The sequence below is a fragment of the Buteo buteo genome, chromosome 26 (assembly GCF_964188355.1).
Source record: "Buteo buteo chromosome 26, bButBut1.hap1.1, whole genome shotgun sequence".
NCBI lineage: Eukaryota > Metazoa > Chordata > Aves > Accipitriformes > Accipitridae > Buteo > Buteo buteo.
In genome coordinates, this window is record NC_134196.1 from 9315837 (window position 1) to 9333321 (window position 17485).

At 37.3% G+C, this 17485-nt stretch overlaps 1 protein-coding gene across 5 annotated transcripts in view; it reads right to left on the reverse strand.

Annotated features, from left to right (window-relative positions):
- METTL25 (methyltransferase like 25) overlaps positions 1-17485 on the reverse strand; it is a 64329-nt gene that overhangs the window by 3263 nt on the left and 43581 nt on the right. Inside the window, exons 7-11 of one of the 5 annotated variants that reach the window (XM_075058097.1) lie at positions 16752-16781; positions 15578-15651; positions 13053-13146; positions 8019-8136; positions 2284-4309 (exon numbers count right to left, since the gene is read on the reverse strand). In XM_075058097.1, the coding sequence (XP_074914198.1) occupies positions 8026-8136; positions 13053-13146; positions 15578-15651; positions 16752-16781 (309 nt within the window). In that variant the 3' untranslated portion in view covers positions 2284-4309; positions 8019-8025. Of the gene's footprint in view, positions 1-2283; positions 4310-8018; positions 8137-9032; positions 9238-10670; positions 11141-13052; positions 13147-15577; positions 15652-16751; positions 16782-17485 lie in introns of those variants that run through there. The other 4 variants (XR_012654494.1, XR_012654493.1, XM_075058098.1 and 1 more) reach the window with 4 other exon arrangements.

Genomic DNA, 17485 nt, shown 5'->3' on the forward strand with positions numbered 1-17485 from the left:
CCCTTAGCGGCCAGTGCACCGCAGCAGGTAGGTAGAGCTCTGACCATAACTGCTCTTCACAAAGTGCGCTCTCTCTAGGGCAACCAGACCACACCATATTCAGTTTTTAAGGGTCACGATGTCTCTGCTCTTCTGCTGCCCACAGTCCTGGCCGCTAAACAAGATGGTTGGGGTGGCCACTGAAGTAACCTGTCAGAGGAGTGGGAAGTAGGGTTGCAATGTTACTGGTGATGGAGGCTGCTGGAGAGAGCGGAGCTGAAAGAGCCTGATCTACTTCTTCAGTATTGGGAGTCTGCAGTGTGGCTACTCTGTGGTGGCTATGGAAAGAGCTGGTCCACAACTCAGCAGAAAAGTAACAGTACAGACAGACATGTAGACTTGGCCCTTAGGGACATGGTTTAGTGGTGGACTTGGCAGTGTTGGGTTTATGGTTGGACTCGATGATCTTAGAAGTCTTTTCCAACCTAAACGATTCTGCGGCTCTATAACAAAAGACTAGGAAAGCTGAAGTCTTTAATACACTTCTGCACACATTTATTAGTGTATAAGAGTCATCTGAGAGCATGTGGCTAATCCAGCTGCAAAGAAGTAAAATATCAGCCTAAAACAGGGAAACAAACTAGAGAACATTTTCACAAATTGTAAGTTTTCAAATCATGTATGTATTATGAACTTCATCCTAGGACAGCCAAGAAGGGAATGAAGTAACTATTACTCATTGTCACTGAGAAGTTCTCAAAGATGGTATGTCAGATGGCTAGTGAATATATGTCTTTTATTATAGAGCAGTCAGTTCAAATTCAATGCACTGAAAAAAATGGAACAAATGAAGAATTTAAAAACACTGAAAGATAAGCAGATGAGTAATAGTCAACATGAAGTTGTCAAGAACAAATCACAACTCAGGCTCCTTTGCTTGTAAGGAGGGTGCAAGGATTCATGACAGTGAAATATAGATGGTTGTCATATATTTTGATTTCAGCAAGATTTTTGACACCATTTCACACAACAATTTTACAAGCAAATTTAAGAAACAAGGTTTAGATTAAAGTATTACAAAGAGAGTGAAAACTGAATGACCATAACCAGAGAGTAGTTATTAATGAGCCTTTGAACAACTGAAAAGACCTGCTGACTGGAGGTCCATTACAAAATGCAATGTTTTCACTAAGAACTCAGACACCAAAACAGAAACCACATTAGCCAAGGCTGCAAATGTGCAACAGGAAGGCATTGCTAGAACTTAAAATAATTTTCAGAAATTGGAGCATTGCTTAGAAAAGAAGTTTGAAATGCTGTACAGAAAAGCAGAAGGGACTACATTCAGGCAGAAATAATCAGCTGTTCAGGATGGGGAACATCAAATGACAGTCTGGGAGATATAGCAGATCACAAGCTGAGCGAGAGTCACAGTTGTGCTACTGCAAAAAAAAGCAATCACCATTCTGTGATATGTATGGGCGAGCAGCTGGCAAAGCGCAGGAAGTAATCCTTCAACTCTGCTTTGCAGTGGCAAAGCTCGAGCCGGAATCCTGCATCCATTTTTGGGCATCAGATTTCAAAGAAAGAAATGAACTGTCTGAAAAAGCCCTGAGAGAGAAAAGAGATCAGAGATCTAGAAAACAGGACCTATGAAGAAAGACTGAGAGAACTGGAACTGATCAGGCTAAATTAGAGAAAATTGAGAGTGGGCATAATAACAGTTTTTACAAGGGTATCACCAAGAAGCCGGGAACGGTTTGTTCACTGTGTCTACGGTGGATAGGATAAGAACTAATGGGCCTGCATTGCAGCAAAAAAAATTCGGCCAAAAACTTGAAACTTTCTCTCTTTGAGGTTAATTAAGGACTGGGGAGGTTGTCAGCCTCCATTACAGGAAGCTTTAAGAAGATTTGACAAATATTTTTTCAGGAATGACACAAAATTCTTACTCTGCCTTAAGACAAGGGAATGGGTTAGAAAAAATTTTGTAGTCTTTCAGTCATATTTTCTTAATTTAGAAAGTACTTTTTCCCAACTACAGAGGCAAGGTTGAGTGGCTGATCTGGCAGTACTGACATGGACTAACAGGACTTTTTTGGTCTTGTTGCTATTTTATTTCCAGTAAAGCTGTGCAAATATCTGAGGTTTCTTTTTTTTTTCTCTTCCCCTCTAAAGAGTCAAACTAACTGAAACATATCAGTCATGAGATAAACAAAATAGTTTATTCAACCTCTGCCCTATAAGCTTTTCATTTCAACTGAGAATTAAAGGGGGTTTAGTATAATGGATTTTTGAAATCACAGGCTATTTGGAATTAAAATGCAAAGACCTGTATTTGTAAAAATGCAGTCATGAAACTTTTCTGCTTTTGCTTCCTTTATGTTCTCCATTTTTCAACATGAAGCATTCAAATTAAAAGAAAACAAGCTGTGAAATGTTTGGCAAATAAAAAGCTGGGTCAAAAATGTCTCTTGGATGTTGCCACGCTCGAGTACGGAGCTTTTCCACTCCCCCCTTGCTTGCTACACATTCCGACTGAGTGCATCCCGCCGTCACGGATAGATTAGCTACTATTCCAAACTGTGCCTCAGTTAAAAGTTTGGTGAGTAAACCAATTCAATGCAACAGCCCAGCTGGAAAAGAGAGAAAGCGTCCACCAAAAAGCGTTGATAGAAAAGGGCATGAAAAGGGTAACCGGTAGCTAGCTATGTGGTCAATTTATTGCAAGAAAGCTAAAACTCAGATAACACTGACTTTGTTTGAAACTGCAACAGCTTGCCACCTGGCTTCAGTCCTTAAAAGGCACCCAAGACAATCTTCAGCTATCCTTCCAAGGTGAAGTAGGACTAAAGTATTGCTTGCATTTTCAGGAACAGACCTGTACTTACACATGCAAAGCGAGCCCCATTTAGCCACTGGAGTTGTCCATGGAACTGTTCTCTATGCAGGGTTGCCACATATTTGTGTATCCCCCCAAAATTCTTTAAATACGTGCACTGAATGTTTTCCTTACATGTTGATACTATGAACTTATGGCCTGAGTGAAAATGCACGAAAAAACCCAAATACATATATCATGCACTTGTCTTAATAATGATTCTGCACTCAAAGACCTAGCTTATGCTGCTGATATTCAACTAACCTTCAATACATACAGAGAGGTTTTGGTTAGTATTTCTTTGCTGATTTAGCTGCAACATCTCCTGGTCTTTATCAGGTCATGAACAAAAGCACCTCATCTCTTTGCACTGTGATGGTGGCGCATGCTTTCTTTTAAACTGATTTCTTTGAGGATTGGTGTGGTCACTCCAATAGCTGAAACAACCAAGAGGAACCAGAGGGCGGCAAGGTCTCCACGGACCCAGTTACAACTATACCATACGCTGGAGGTGGCACCAAAACTCTACCATAGGCCAGACTCATCTGTTGTGAACCCTGGGAGACTAACAGAGCCCTGAGAGCACATGAGATACCACGCGCCCGAGGCCGACCGCAATCCCACAAACACGCCGACTGAGCACAGGCTGAAAGGAAAACTGACATTCAGGCACAAGGTGTGTGACAATTCGCGATACCACGCTTCACAATTCTCCAGAGAGTATTTTTAGAGTTGTGTCTTTCCCTAGACTGGGAGTATTTTGGCTGAATGAAAGTCTCTTTTTTACTGTCCAACGCTGCACACGCCCTGCAGAGGAGAGACAGAGCCTAAGGATACGGTTCCACCGCCTGTTTAAACAGATGTAATTCCTCTTTGCTGCCTCAAAGGGACTGCTTTCCCCTGCACTGACTGCACATTTCCATGTTTCCTCTTTCTTCTTGTACCGGCATTATCATCAACGCTAGCACGAGTACAAGAAAGCAGTAAGGCAACCCTTCGAGAAGTGTCTTAGATCAGTTCAAAACACTTGGGAGACCATACCATACGGCAATTTTTTACAAATTTCCCATGACTACGGTAGTTAAAAATAATGTAATGTAATGTCATGTAATATAGTGTAAAATAATGTAAAACAGATAATGCAATTACTGAGAAACTTGAGTTTATTTAGAACTTTGTTTAAAATGCATTTCAAATGAATGCAATCTGTATTACTTATAATTATATCTAATTGAAGTAAAAGTCACATCTCTGAAGATTCCTTGTCAGACTAAAATGCTATGCTACCATAATTGGCATAGTATTTTGTGTGTTTGAAAAACAATTATACTTGAAAACAGCATTATGCACATATACTTTGTAGGCTGTAATACAAGTGTTACCTGAGCCTTCATTCAATATTTCCCAAAGTAACAAATGAACCAGGAAATCTGTGAGCTGAAATTCTTTCTGTCCAAGAAAACAATTGAGTAAGTCAACTCTTCAACAATTGTAAAATGTATTAAGTGTGTAAATTCATTTAGTGCCTTCATTTTTTTGACTGTTTAGACTCAGTTAACTGCCGTGTTAGAATTCATGGGAAAGTGGAGAGTATTGTTTTGGCTTTGGCTCCATGTTTGCCTAACAGCTGTACATAATAAAAAGCATCAAAATTAGAAATAATCTTAGCAAAGATCAACCACTTTGAGGTATTCACTATCATTTAAAGATATCAACACTGAATTTGGTGTGGGATAGACATTAAGATTATAAGAAATCTCAGGTTAAAAGTCTCTCTCTCCCAATTTCCACAAAAATTCTCCTTTTTAGTTCCCAGTGTAGTTGTACATACTCAGGTTAGTTCATGTCTTAATGTATTATACAGTTCCACTACTGACAGTTCCCCAGTCTTAGTTATGTGGTTTCTCAACACTTTTTAAAACAACAGTAAAATTAAGCCACAGTCAGATTCTTATACTTCCCTTCATTTGCAAACTGCATTTTACAATATCCCACTAGTCATTGCTGAGGAGATACTACAGGTCAAGGGACACTCTATGGTAAGCTAAGAGAAGCGCATCTCCATTTACCCAATGTCCTCTTCCCTGCCTTATTGTTGTAAAGAATTGTCCTGTACGAAACACTGGCCAAAACGATGGCTGCATTTTTTCTCATTCAGCACATTGATCGTTGGTTCACATTATATCAGCATTCAAATTTTCAAGCAAGCATGGAAACAGGGTGCACTACGTGATCTACAGAAGCTCAGAAAGATCCGGTGCAGATCCCACAGGACACACGGCACAACCTTATTGCATCCCCAGTTACAAGGTGTAACATTTTCAGTTTCACCCTGGGATGACATCCTATAAGCAATGTAGCTTGGGAGGATTGAAGTGGTGAGGGTTGTAACATACTAAGTCAAAGCGGGCATTTTATTAACTTCATAACAGAACACACTGCAATGATGTTTTTAAAAGACACTGACAAATGCCAAAGAAGGGGGGAAGGTGCTCTTAAATATTTTGTCATAGCAGAAGAGCCAGTCACACTCTTTTCACAGTAGCAGCAGTGTTGTCTACCATAATAATATTTCACTTCCAAGAAAGTAGCTTCTTTCAATGCAACTTAGCTGACAGAAATAAAAAAAAAAAAAAAAAGAAAGAAAAAAAAAAAGGAAAAAAGAGACCGTCACAAAACCCACCAAGTTTTCAGAAAACATTCTGGTGGCACTTAGCATTCTTCCAAGAAATCTACTTGAAAACAAAATTGGTTTAACCCATTGGTATCTCAAATAGCACACCACGCTAAAACTTAAATTATGAATTTGTCAGTGGTAATTCTCTAGTTAAGACTCAATTTTCAGAAACTGAGAATCATTACAGATGAGAAATTAACAACATATTAAGCCATTTGAATTTAGGAAGTAAAAGAAAACCATTTGGTTAAAGAGTTCATATCAGTGCTGAATTAAGCTTAGAAATTCTTCACTCAACTAATCCTTTGGGATAGGTTTAGAGAATGCCACACTCCTTTGGTCAAAATCCTGTAAGGTCAGAAATCAGCAATTCATATGAAAAACTACTTTTGCTTGCAAAAATTTAAACATACAATCTGTATTAAAGGTGGAAAAAGTAAAGATCAGTCTCTTACTTTAGAATGTTCTCACATGGCCGTGGAAACCTTATCAAGCATTTTCTAGGAAGGATGGAACTGCCCAAACACCTCGTTTTAAAAAAGTGCAGCTTTCTAAATACTGTAATGCAACTTATCCTGACAAGCTCCACAAAGACAGAGGCTTTTTATCTTGTCCCAGGCTCACCTGCTCATTGAATTACGACATAGCTTGTCAATGATGTGTACAGAGCACAGTGTCTCTTAATTACATGGTTTAAAATTATGAAAAAACATGCAAAACATTCTGTTCAGCATATTTTGACATAGTTGTGTTCAATGAATCAGAAGACCATTAGAACATCTGAAGCACAGCTGGTGAAGGACCAAACTAGGAAATATACGTGATAAATTGCAAACGGCATTGTACGAGAAGCACAGATGTGGAAATGGGAAGGAATATCCTCAAAGCCTACTCACCGTCGCAGGAGTAGGACATGCTCAGGGACTAAAACCAGGACAGCTCATGACACAGGTTGGACTGAGAGCCAACGTGGGGGACAGGGCTTCCAGATGCATGTTCCTCAGAGGGACTACAAAGTCTGTAATTGCTCGAGAGGGACTACAAAGTTTGTAATTGCTCGAGAGGTGTTTCCAAACATTTTCCCAGCCACTGACTGTAAAGTTATCTGCAACGTACATTTACCACTGCATTTTCACAATGCATTTACAGGACATCTGAGTCTCTCAGCAGGAGTCTTTGAAAGTCCCATCTTTAAGTTCTTGGCCTTGCGGTGCGTTAAGTAAAGTGTCCCCATCTAATACTATAGGAATCTGAACAAAGCAAACTGGAACTATTTTTGCATTAATTTTAAAAAGAGCACTATTATCGCATAAATAAATGCAAGCAAGCAGAGCATAATTTACACCTGCTGAAAATTTATTCAGGACTGAGCCCAATATATTAAATATAGATTTAGCTAACAGGAATAACTGCCTCATCTTAAAATGAGAAGACATCTCCTTAATCCATGCTCACTCTGCCATCTGGGCAGTTATAGAGAGGAAATATATATTAAAACTGCAGTTCTAATAAGTGATAAATTACTGAAATTCTCCAAGTGTAGACCCAGTTATTTTAAAAATTAACATATCCTTATTTTAGTTTTTAAAAAACCCAACAGAATCCGTTATTTTATTATTGTCTTAAAAACCCTCAGACTTTTGACTTTATTTTTTACTTGATAGTTATAGCACTGAGAGATCACTCAGCTCAGCTATTTAGTTTTCAGGTTTTACATGTATGCCAATGCTATTGGTAGGTGTTTTCATCATCAAAATGAAAGCAAAAAGTCACATATGCATGCTCTTGTGTTTTCTTAAAAAGTATCACTGTTTTAAAATATCACTACTACTATATGAAACATACATCAACTAGTCACACTAACTATATAAAAAGTTTCCAAAGACATAAGAAAAAAAAAATTGTCTGACAAAAAATTACCAATTGGTGAAAAAGAAATTTGTATTTTTACACAAATTCAGATTTCAGTATTATCTACCAGTTTTACCACTCAAATAGTCTGGAGTTTGCAAAAACACAAAGTCAATGTAGGAAAGGGAAGTAATTTAGGAATTCCAGCAAAACTGAACTAATAAGCCCAATGTTTATCAGATATCTCTGGATTTATTTAATTATATTAAAAATGCAGACATAATTAATATAGGGAAAGGATTACTTTATAAATGAATGATATGTAATCTTTTCAGAGATTCTTATAAAAATAAAACAAAATTATATAAAATTATTAATTATAAATAAACCTAAAAGTTTTGGTTATTGTAGAGAAAGAAAGCACTAACATGCTTATTTAACTAAATGTACTTCTAAATACATAACCTTTGCAGAAAATACAGGAAGATATCACTTATATTTAAATTTAGCTGCATAGCTACATCAAGGCTTTGAAATATTTTGAGTCTAACATTGGTAGACATATCAAATATCAAAGTTGTTTAAATTACTTAATAAATGAGCTTTTTATAGGACATGAGTTTCTCTTACCGTTTTATTAATGTAAATGCTCCTGTGATGGGTACACCGCCTCACAGAAGGGTCTAGTGCCCTTTACTGACCCACCGGTTGAGACCTGACAGCTGTAAATCTTTTTGGGATGCTCTACCTGAAGTACAGGATCAGAAAAAGACAAATGGGCAGCAGCTGTTTTTAAGAAGTCTGGTCAGCGTTAGAGCAAACAGGAATGGCAGGAACTGAGCATTAACCATCTGTTTATCGTTGCAGATCTCATCTCAGGTTGTTAGATGGGGCACCAGCCAAATAAATGACTTTTTCTGGGGGAAGAGCCCCAGCAACTTCAAGTTACGTGCAGGCACTAGACTGTTCGAAACCAAAATACACCGGTCACTGAGACTTGGAAGCTCAGTTAAACAAAACCAGTAAATCTGCAGCAACACACTCACTGACAGGCACATAAACTTCTCTTTATGTGTGAAAGCATAAGGTGACCCTACCTCTGAAAATGCTATTGAATTCCGCAGCCTATGTCTACATCTGAAAGGGTTAAGTGATTTGTGAAGTATTTTGACTAAGACAAAGTAACTACCTTATATGCTATTACCCCATAGCAGTAACTATAGCGTGAATAAAGCAGGAGATGAAATCAAAGTGACTAATAGCTTTTCTTTGCGGATGTGTCAGGAGTGTTTCCAGCCCTGCATATCTTCCTGCAATCAGATGTGGCATTAAATAGCGTTCTCTCCTTATTCCCAGACCGCACTTCAAGTGAATCCTGGCCAGCTTCTCTTTGTTGTACAGCTCCACCGCCGAGGCTCACACTCCCTGGCAGCGGTGGATCCTAGCTGGGTCGTGCATCACAAAGTCTGCCAGACACACATCCAGGCATTAGCCTTGTAACCACTTGCTCCCTTTAATCGCCTTAAAGCCAGGCCCTGTAAAAGACCTTTTGCTAATCTACCCCAAGAACTATGGGACAGCAGGCAGTTTAAGAACGTTTTGGGTTTTTTTCTTCAAAGACTCCAGGAATACAAAAATACTTACACAAGGACTTTTTGCTGTGGCAGTGCCATTTGGAGCACTTACTGCCTTCAGCAGCAATCAAATGTATTAATGAAGAGGCTCGGTTTTAAATCCATCTGAAAGGCAGCTACAAACAGAGCTGAAACATGTTCTGCTGGAGAGGAAGGAGTGATTGCTCTGGCTGTTTGAAAGAAGCAAGGCTAACAAGTGTAAGAGTGGCCAGCTCCTGTAGGAGAAAGAACAGGGATGAATGCGTCGTTCTCTTATGTGAGAGTCCCACATCCATGTTAAATTAGGTAAAACAGTGAATAAAAGGGAAAAGAAATCTTCTGATAGAAAGAATTTCTGCCACATGTATGTGACACTGAGCGCTCTGCCTATACAACATGGAGTGTAGCTATGACAAAGAAAACAACCAGGAATAAAATATTGCCTTGGTGTGTATCCAGAACAATTACCAAGGCCCTGTGCAGGGCTCCATAGCCCACAAAGCAATTCCATTAGTTCTGAAGCTAGACGCAATATAGCCATACCTGTGAAGCATCATGCTCACACTACAAAAGACCTGTCTCTGTCCTCACAAAACGAGAATATTTTGTCAGACATTCAGTAGTCATGGTGTATGTCTCCATTTTACTACTGAGGTGGAGAGATGTGTGAAAGGAATGATCCTGCACCAAAAGGCAGAAAAATATAGTTCATTTGCATCTCACTGTTTAATCTGGACTTGACAGGCTCCTCCATATTGAAAAGAAACACAATGGAGGAAATTATTTTTGCTAAGGTAATAGGAAACTTCAGTCCCTGAACAGTAACTTGTAACAATGAATGGCCCTAGGTGATTGATAAATGCTATTTTTTTTGTAGAAAAACTATTTTACTATTTTGCCTCACTAACTCGCTTCTGATTGTCAATCTTTTCATAAAAGGTCTGGTTCTTATTCAAAAAAGTGAAGATCTTCACATCTATTTCACAAATGAAAGAGGCAGAGGGGCTTGTTCACATGAAGAATTGGCAGGATTAAAGAACTTATCTTTACTGAAAAACAATAGCAAAAATGAACTTGCTGTTTGGATATTTATCCCTGATAAATCGAGCCTTCATCGGTTCCATATTTAGCAAAAGGCATACACTTACATAAACGAGTATCAAGGCAGGTTAGGTGTCTTACGCCCTCGCTCCCTCTACCCTGCCTCCACAGTTGTCCAGACTCAAAAACGACTGACCGCGCTGCACCAGGGCTGCCCCTTGATCGGGAACGCAGACACTGGTGTGTACGAAGGCAGCAGTTCATCACGAACCACGCGTTCGGAAGGATGTTTATGTCCCACAGTCCAGATTCATCCGCAGTGATCAAAACCATCCATGACTTTACCATATGTGCCAAGCTACCAAACCCTGGCAGTGACTCCTAAAAACTTAGTGCCACTGCCCCTCTACTTTTCAGTACACCTATTATCATGAAGAGATTAAAGTCTCTTCGATTTTCTGATAAGCACAGCAGAAGACCTGAGACTTGCTGTTTTCTGACTTCTTGTTTTTTAAAACATATTTTTGCACACATAAAGCAGACTCACATGCAAACAATTTTTCTCACAGTTCTCTATTTATATTACATAGCATTACTCAGTTTTAGCTGTTTTTTTAACAGTACCTAAATAAATGTATGCATGAAGACAATGACTGCCTCTTTTTCTTGGCAAATGACAGGCACATTTTGGATTATTCTGGAAGTATCTTTCGTATATGCTTACTCTCGCCTTATATTCTTCCCAAGACATCAGTTTTTGGCCACTGCCGGAGACAGAGCAGACATTCGGTCTATGCAGTACAGCTGCTCTTTTGTTCGCTTTTAAAAACAGAGCTAGAAAACAAATTCTGCATAAATTTCTCTTTGATTTTTGTTGTCTTTGAGAGCAAATGTTTAGGCTTCATCACATTTTTAGCTATGTAAGTATTTTTCTTCTGAAGAGAGGAATTTAACACATTCTCCAATATTGTGTAGCTAGAGTGCTGACTCCACCATGAAAACTGCAGTGTCAGAACCACTGTTGAGGGAGCAGTAACAACTCTCCTCTCGGTAGTATCAAAATAGCATGGTTTTCTGCTGCTGCAGATTTCAACATAGCTGGGAAATAAAAAATAATATTGTTTAGATCAGCATAAAATTCAGTCTTAAGTATGCAGCCAGCTGTACATAAAAATGAGGAGAAATATAAACAAAAATGAGCATTTACTTGAATCAGGTCTTTAGCAACCACACAAACATGTGCAGCCTGAAGTAGTGTTGACAGACATCTTTCTCTCAGGGCAACTTGCATTTGTCCAGACCCTTTCTAGCAAAAGGCAGTGTGTCTAAAATCAGACATATTGACACAAATTTTCTATGCTTACTGGTTTTAAAGACAAGAAAGTATAACTCTCTACCAGCAGAGTTTATTTAATGGTTTAGAAATCTGATTATTGCACAAACAATTCACTATTGCTTTTGGGTGACTGTACACAAACTGCGGAAGGCACCATTTTAGTAGTTACTTTCACCTGGGGCAAATGCAGGCTCTTAGTGCCTGTTTATACAGAAAAGCAAACAGGTAACTCAATTTGCAAACAGAATGAAAAATAATCCTCTTAAAACACAGTGAACTTCAGGCATATGTCTGTTTTTTTTAATGCTGTAAGCATGACTCCGATGTCATTTGCATTTACTTGTTTATTTGGTTTTACATTTTTCTCCTAGTTCATAGTTTGATGTGCCTGGAAAATTTTAAGTGATTTGACATTTTGCCTACGGATTTTAAGCATTGCTTTACCAAAGACTACTGCAACTGTAACATTTACCTTAAATATCTTACATACTTACCACTCCTACTTTTTTGATTTGTACTACATTTTTTAATAATCAGTCTACTACTCTCCAGTGTCTCCATTGCACAACTTGTTCTCACAGAGTGGCTGTGATCTTCACACAGTCATATTCCATGCCTAATGCTATGTTGCCATCTGTTGACCAATTTAGCAGTTGTAGTACTAAGACAAGACATTCAAGAACATATAAAAATCTCTGGAAGATTTTATAAGTTTAAATCTTAATTTTGTATTTTCTTCTTTATCTATGAAAGTTGTTTAAAAATCTTAATATTTATCCCTAACATTTATTAATTTAAAGAAAAAAAAGTATTGGGCCTTCAAAGATCTTCAAAGGCCTCTTAAGGAGACTGTCTAAAAGCTAAAATAAATTGGAAATACTTTGGGAACTAAATTGCAAGACAAACATACTACATGGATGGAATTGCCTATCATGCTATAATGTTACATTTTTCAGTTTCAAAAGGTGTCCAAAGGGATCAAGATAATATTGCTGCAGAAAAAATGAAAATAAAAAGGGGTCAAAGTGTTTACTATGTGATTCATTATTCATGTTTTTTTGGATCACTTTCAGTATAAACTTAAGTACAGACGAAAAAGTAACATGTTTTTATAGGATAGTATTTCAGCTGGATTTAAAAGGGTGCAAGAGTTACTTTTATCAGGGTGTATAGTATTAGCACAGGCAAGAAGTTCTTCATGCCTGCTTCACTCGGCATATGAAAAGTGTATTTACCTCTAAATGACAGCATGTATAAAATAGACTATGTATTACATGTTTTTGCCTCGAAGGAGATTTGTAGGATTAACTTCAGAAATACTGGAAAGGCTTAAAAAAATTCTTATCATGAGCACCATGTATAAAAAAGTATTGGTTTTATATAAAGTCATTAGAATAAAGTAATTTTAAAACAAAATCTTTTAAATATTTTATACATGGAAGTCTATTTCCAAAAAACAAGAAAAAACCCAACTTTGATATTGTCTTTTTATGAATACATAAAAATAAGTATGGATTGGCTCTATTAATTTTAATTAAAAAGAGAATGCTTTGTATTTATACAGCAATATACAAACTGAATCAACTCAGTGGTTTAAACATTGCATTGTGGTGCTGACTTCAAGAACTTAACATAGATATAAGAATTTAATGCAGTCTCTATTTAGTGACTCACCTTTGAATCATCCAGTTCCAGCTTTTTCAGAGACTTTCTGACATAATCTATGAAGGAGGATGATTTGGAGAAAATTTTCCCAACATGTCGATCACTGCAAATACAGCATTGAGATGCAGGCTTTTATACACACAACAATAGAAAATTACACATTTTTAATTTGATTTTTAATTCAGGAGAAAAAAATCAGTTGGACAGCTACTACTGTCAAGTTAGTAACGATTTTCCTTTTTCCCCCTTCTATTTAAAACAGAACAAGCTAGTTAATACTTGAAGAAATTTCTAGATGCAGCAACTGTACAATTGTACTATAGTTAGAGCACGGTTATTATTTTACCTAAAAATTTGAGAGTTAGTTGAAGGTTTCTTTTAATTTCTCCCCTAATATTTTTATTTCCCTAAGTGAATGACAAAATTCTTATTTCTGATGACAGATATTTCCTTCTATACTTCTATAATCCTTCTATAATTTACTGTAATGCCGCTGTAATTTATTTACCTTCAAACACTGAACTGAGTAAATGCCAAGTTGGAGTGCAATTTCATTTTTGCTTGTTACCTTGTGTTCTTATCCTCGCAATTTTTATTTCACTAAATGATGCCAGAATTTCTCCTGTTTACAACTCAATGGCCTGCTTTTGAAGCCAGCCAAAAATGTGTTTTGTTTCAGAAAACATGTTAAAATAATGCATGAAAACTTAAAAAATCATATAGGAAGACTGAATCCTAACAGGCCACTCACATTTGTTGTCTTCTCTGTGCTTAAAATATCTTGGAGAAACAACATGCAAAGTTTTTGTTAGTCTGAATTTGCTTTCTTGACTAAAATAATTCCTCTTCCAGCTGTGCAGTGTAGGAGTTGCATTTTCAGCTACAGTAGCTGTTTGTGAGTATTCAGTTACTTAAGAGGAAATATACTTTCTCCCCCGTGAAACACAAAATGGAAATATCTTTGTTTAAAACTTTTTCCCTTCTTCATTCTGAGTAAACCACCTTTCTCCTTAATTAAGGATCAGGATTAACGTCTACTGAGGTCAACAGAAAGACTTCATTCAGTGGCAGTTTTAACACTGTTTCACTGGCAGGGACCCCCACTCACTGAGAATCAACAGTGGCATTTATTTTTAAAGAAAGAATTTCTGTTGTCGTATTTAATATTCAGATGCTCTTAAACACTTGGGCTGATGCAGTCATTCTTTGGAAGACGGGTGTCTGTCCCCCTAATCACAGGCTACTGGGGGAAAGAGATTGCCTGGGTCTGGCTGGGATGGAGCTAACGTCACAGCAACCCACGCGGTGCTGCGCGTTGGATTTGTGACTACAACAGTGCTGGTAACACACCAATGTTTCAGCTGTTGCCGTACAGGGATTGCACAGCATCAAGGCCTTCTCTGTTTCTCCCTCTGCCCCCCAGGGAGCAGGCTGGGGGTGCACAAGAAGTGCAGGGGGACATGGTCAGGACAGCTGACCTGAATGGACCACGGGGATACTCCATGCTGTATAATATCATGCTCAGCAATAAAACTGGGGGGGGAGGTCTTTCCAAGGTAGCCATTCCTTTTATTTCAAAAGTATAATCTTAATTACTTCCTCCAATTGATACTTCCTTTAACAGATGAAACACATTATCATCTATCTCACACTTTTTCTCTTCTTGACAATTTAGTAGCCATGATTTTATGTGTGATATTTTATGTAATTTTAAAATAAACCAGAATGTCTTCTTTCAGGAGTTTGACCTTCTGAACAGTAAGCTGTCTGGGTCTACATTTAGCAAAAGATTTGGGGGTATCTGCATTAGCACTTACTTTAGATCAAGAATATACTTCTGAAGTGAATTTTCTGGTTTTCCCTACCTCTCATGCCTTGGTTCACACTGTGGAATAGGATCAGAGCTCAAAAAAAGGGTTATTTTCAAACTAAATTAAACTGGAAGGCGTGCTTCTGGATGTGCTCCAAGTGTTAATGGGCATACATCCCACAGAATTAGATAAAATCTAATCCAACTACAACTCCAGAAAAAGAGTGCAGATGTCAGGTCCTCAGCACCAGCTCTCCAAATCCCATCCTACAAGGGCACAGTACTTGCCAGTGCAGGCATAGGCAGTAAGTAGCTCTTTACAGCCCTGATGGCCATTGAGCTTTCAGCAGTTTTTCTCAGGATAAATGGAAATGTCTTTTTGTTTTCTGCAGTATTAAAGCTGCTAGGACCTCTGCATAACAGGGTAGCCCAGGATTGTGTTGTCTTCTTAGTGACTTTGCTGTCAGTTCTCTGGTGAAGGTATGTTTTACCCACATATCCAGTACCAAAGAGGACCTCATTCAGCTATGGGTAAAGGAAGGGCAATACATTTGTGATGTGGATTGAGGATGAACAGATCTATCCTGCATTTTAATATGCATACACAGTCTGATGAGATTGATTCTTACACCCTTCTGCTTTCTAAGAAATACTTTCTCTACAGAATAGAGGTGGAAGAGAATCAGATCTTTGGTTCGTATCCTATGAATTCAGAGCTTCCTACCTTTTGGTGACACCATAAATTTCTTCTATAATAACCTGAAGAACAGCTCGATAAAACAATGATTCTGTAGGCAGCTGCAAAAAATTTTACAACAGCAAGGATTTAAAATTGGCATTGACATTAAGATCAGAGTAACAAAAACAGTACCGGCTTCCTTAACTACTTATTGGCTTGTATTCTTTACAATCAGTCATAACAGGTTTAAGAGGACAATTTACTAATGTTCTTGCATCCAGTTAAAATTACGTATTTGGGTCAGATTCTAACATAACCATGAATGCAAGAAAAAAAAACGAAAACCCAAACTCTGAAATAAAAGTTCAAAGGTTGGCAGAGGGAAAAAGAACAGAGGAAAACATACTGATCACAACCCAAATTCTACTACGCAAAATAAATACAGCAATTTACCTAAGCTGTTTTAAAGACAAAAGGAGTAATTCCCTAGCTGAATCTTCATATACTGTAGTCTGAATCATGCTCATAAAAACAGAATACACTGAAAACTTTGTATCTTTGTATATGAAAGATCTGTTTGCATAAAAATAGTTAATGCTTGCCAATTAAAAATTCACGGCAAAATGCATTTACAGTAAAAGACTGCTGGGGTCAGTGGGCTTACATATGGGAAGAAGAGGTCTCTCAGCCAGTATTTGCACAATTGGTGTCCACCATCCCCAAAAGGACAACTTGCACAACAATAATTCAAAGTATTCACAGGGAAAATATATACAGGGATTAAAAATTAGAATGATGATGTTTCTAACAGGTTCAAGCTTTTGTCATAACAATTTCTATTTTTACATCAGTTGATAAAACTCTGGGATAGAGTGATCCAAACCAGGGATATCAGAAAGACATTCGTACTGAATTTATGTATTAGCTGAAAGATAGTGAAAGAAGTTAGGAAGGGTAGTTTAATGCCTTAGATTTTAAGCTGTGCTTTTTTTTCCAAACTCTTAATTGTCAAAAGAAAACAGATTCACTAAGTACAATCACAGTAATAAAAATGTGATTTCATGATGACACATGCTATCTATCAGGATTTGATATAGTGTGTGCTAGTATTTTAGATCCCCGAAATGCAGAAGTTCAATAAAAGGTCATGGATTAAGAGCATTCAAGTTGGAAAAACACATTTTATCTTAGAATGGCTAAAATAAACAATATTACTTACCATTTGGCCAACTGCAACTCGCTCCAAAGCCTTTAAGAGGGAAGGAATTAAATTGCTGATATGTTTATTCTTTATCAGAACATTTTATAAACACATTGTATAAAAGTCAGAGAAGATGATATTTTAAAAGATTAATGGTGTGACATAACATGAGCTTGCACACTTTAAAGTGTTAATACCTTTAGGGACTCATAATCAGCTCACTCCTGTTATTTTGGTTTATTTACAGGAGAAGCAATGATAACCAACTGTATGGAAATAGATACATGCAAAACTTGTTTGTTTTTCTTAGTGTTGTAAAAGAATTTCAGAGGATTACTTTTTGTGAAAGTGCTAAAAAGAAATGTATTTTTCTTGAGTCTGTTCCTACCGAAATACAAATAATTCACTTTGCATATTCAGCTATTGTAAAGTAAATGTTAGTTCAACGTACAATGTCTTTAAATACTTTTAGTCCCTAGTATTCAGATAAACTGAACTTCCACATGTAAAGTTAAATAAAATAAAAACTTCAGAGGAACTGCAGTTTAAAATGTTGTGCATTATCTTTCACTAGATTCTTCATACCATAAATCCTGATGTAGGTGTGAGAGTACTTGATTTTTATGACTACAGTGACAAAGACAATTAATTAGAAGCGTGGAATATTTTTCCACAGTTGAAAAGATACTGTGCCTATAAAAATTTCAACCAAGTATTAAAGATAGTACTAGAAATGAAGATAAAAATTCAAT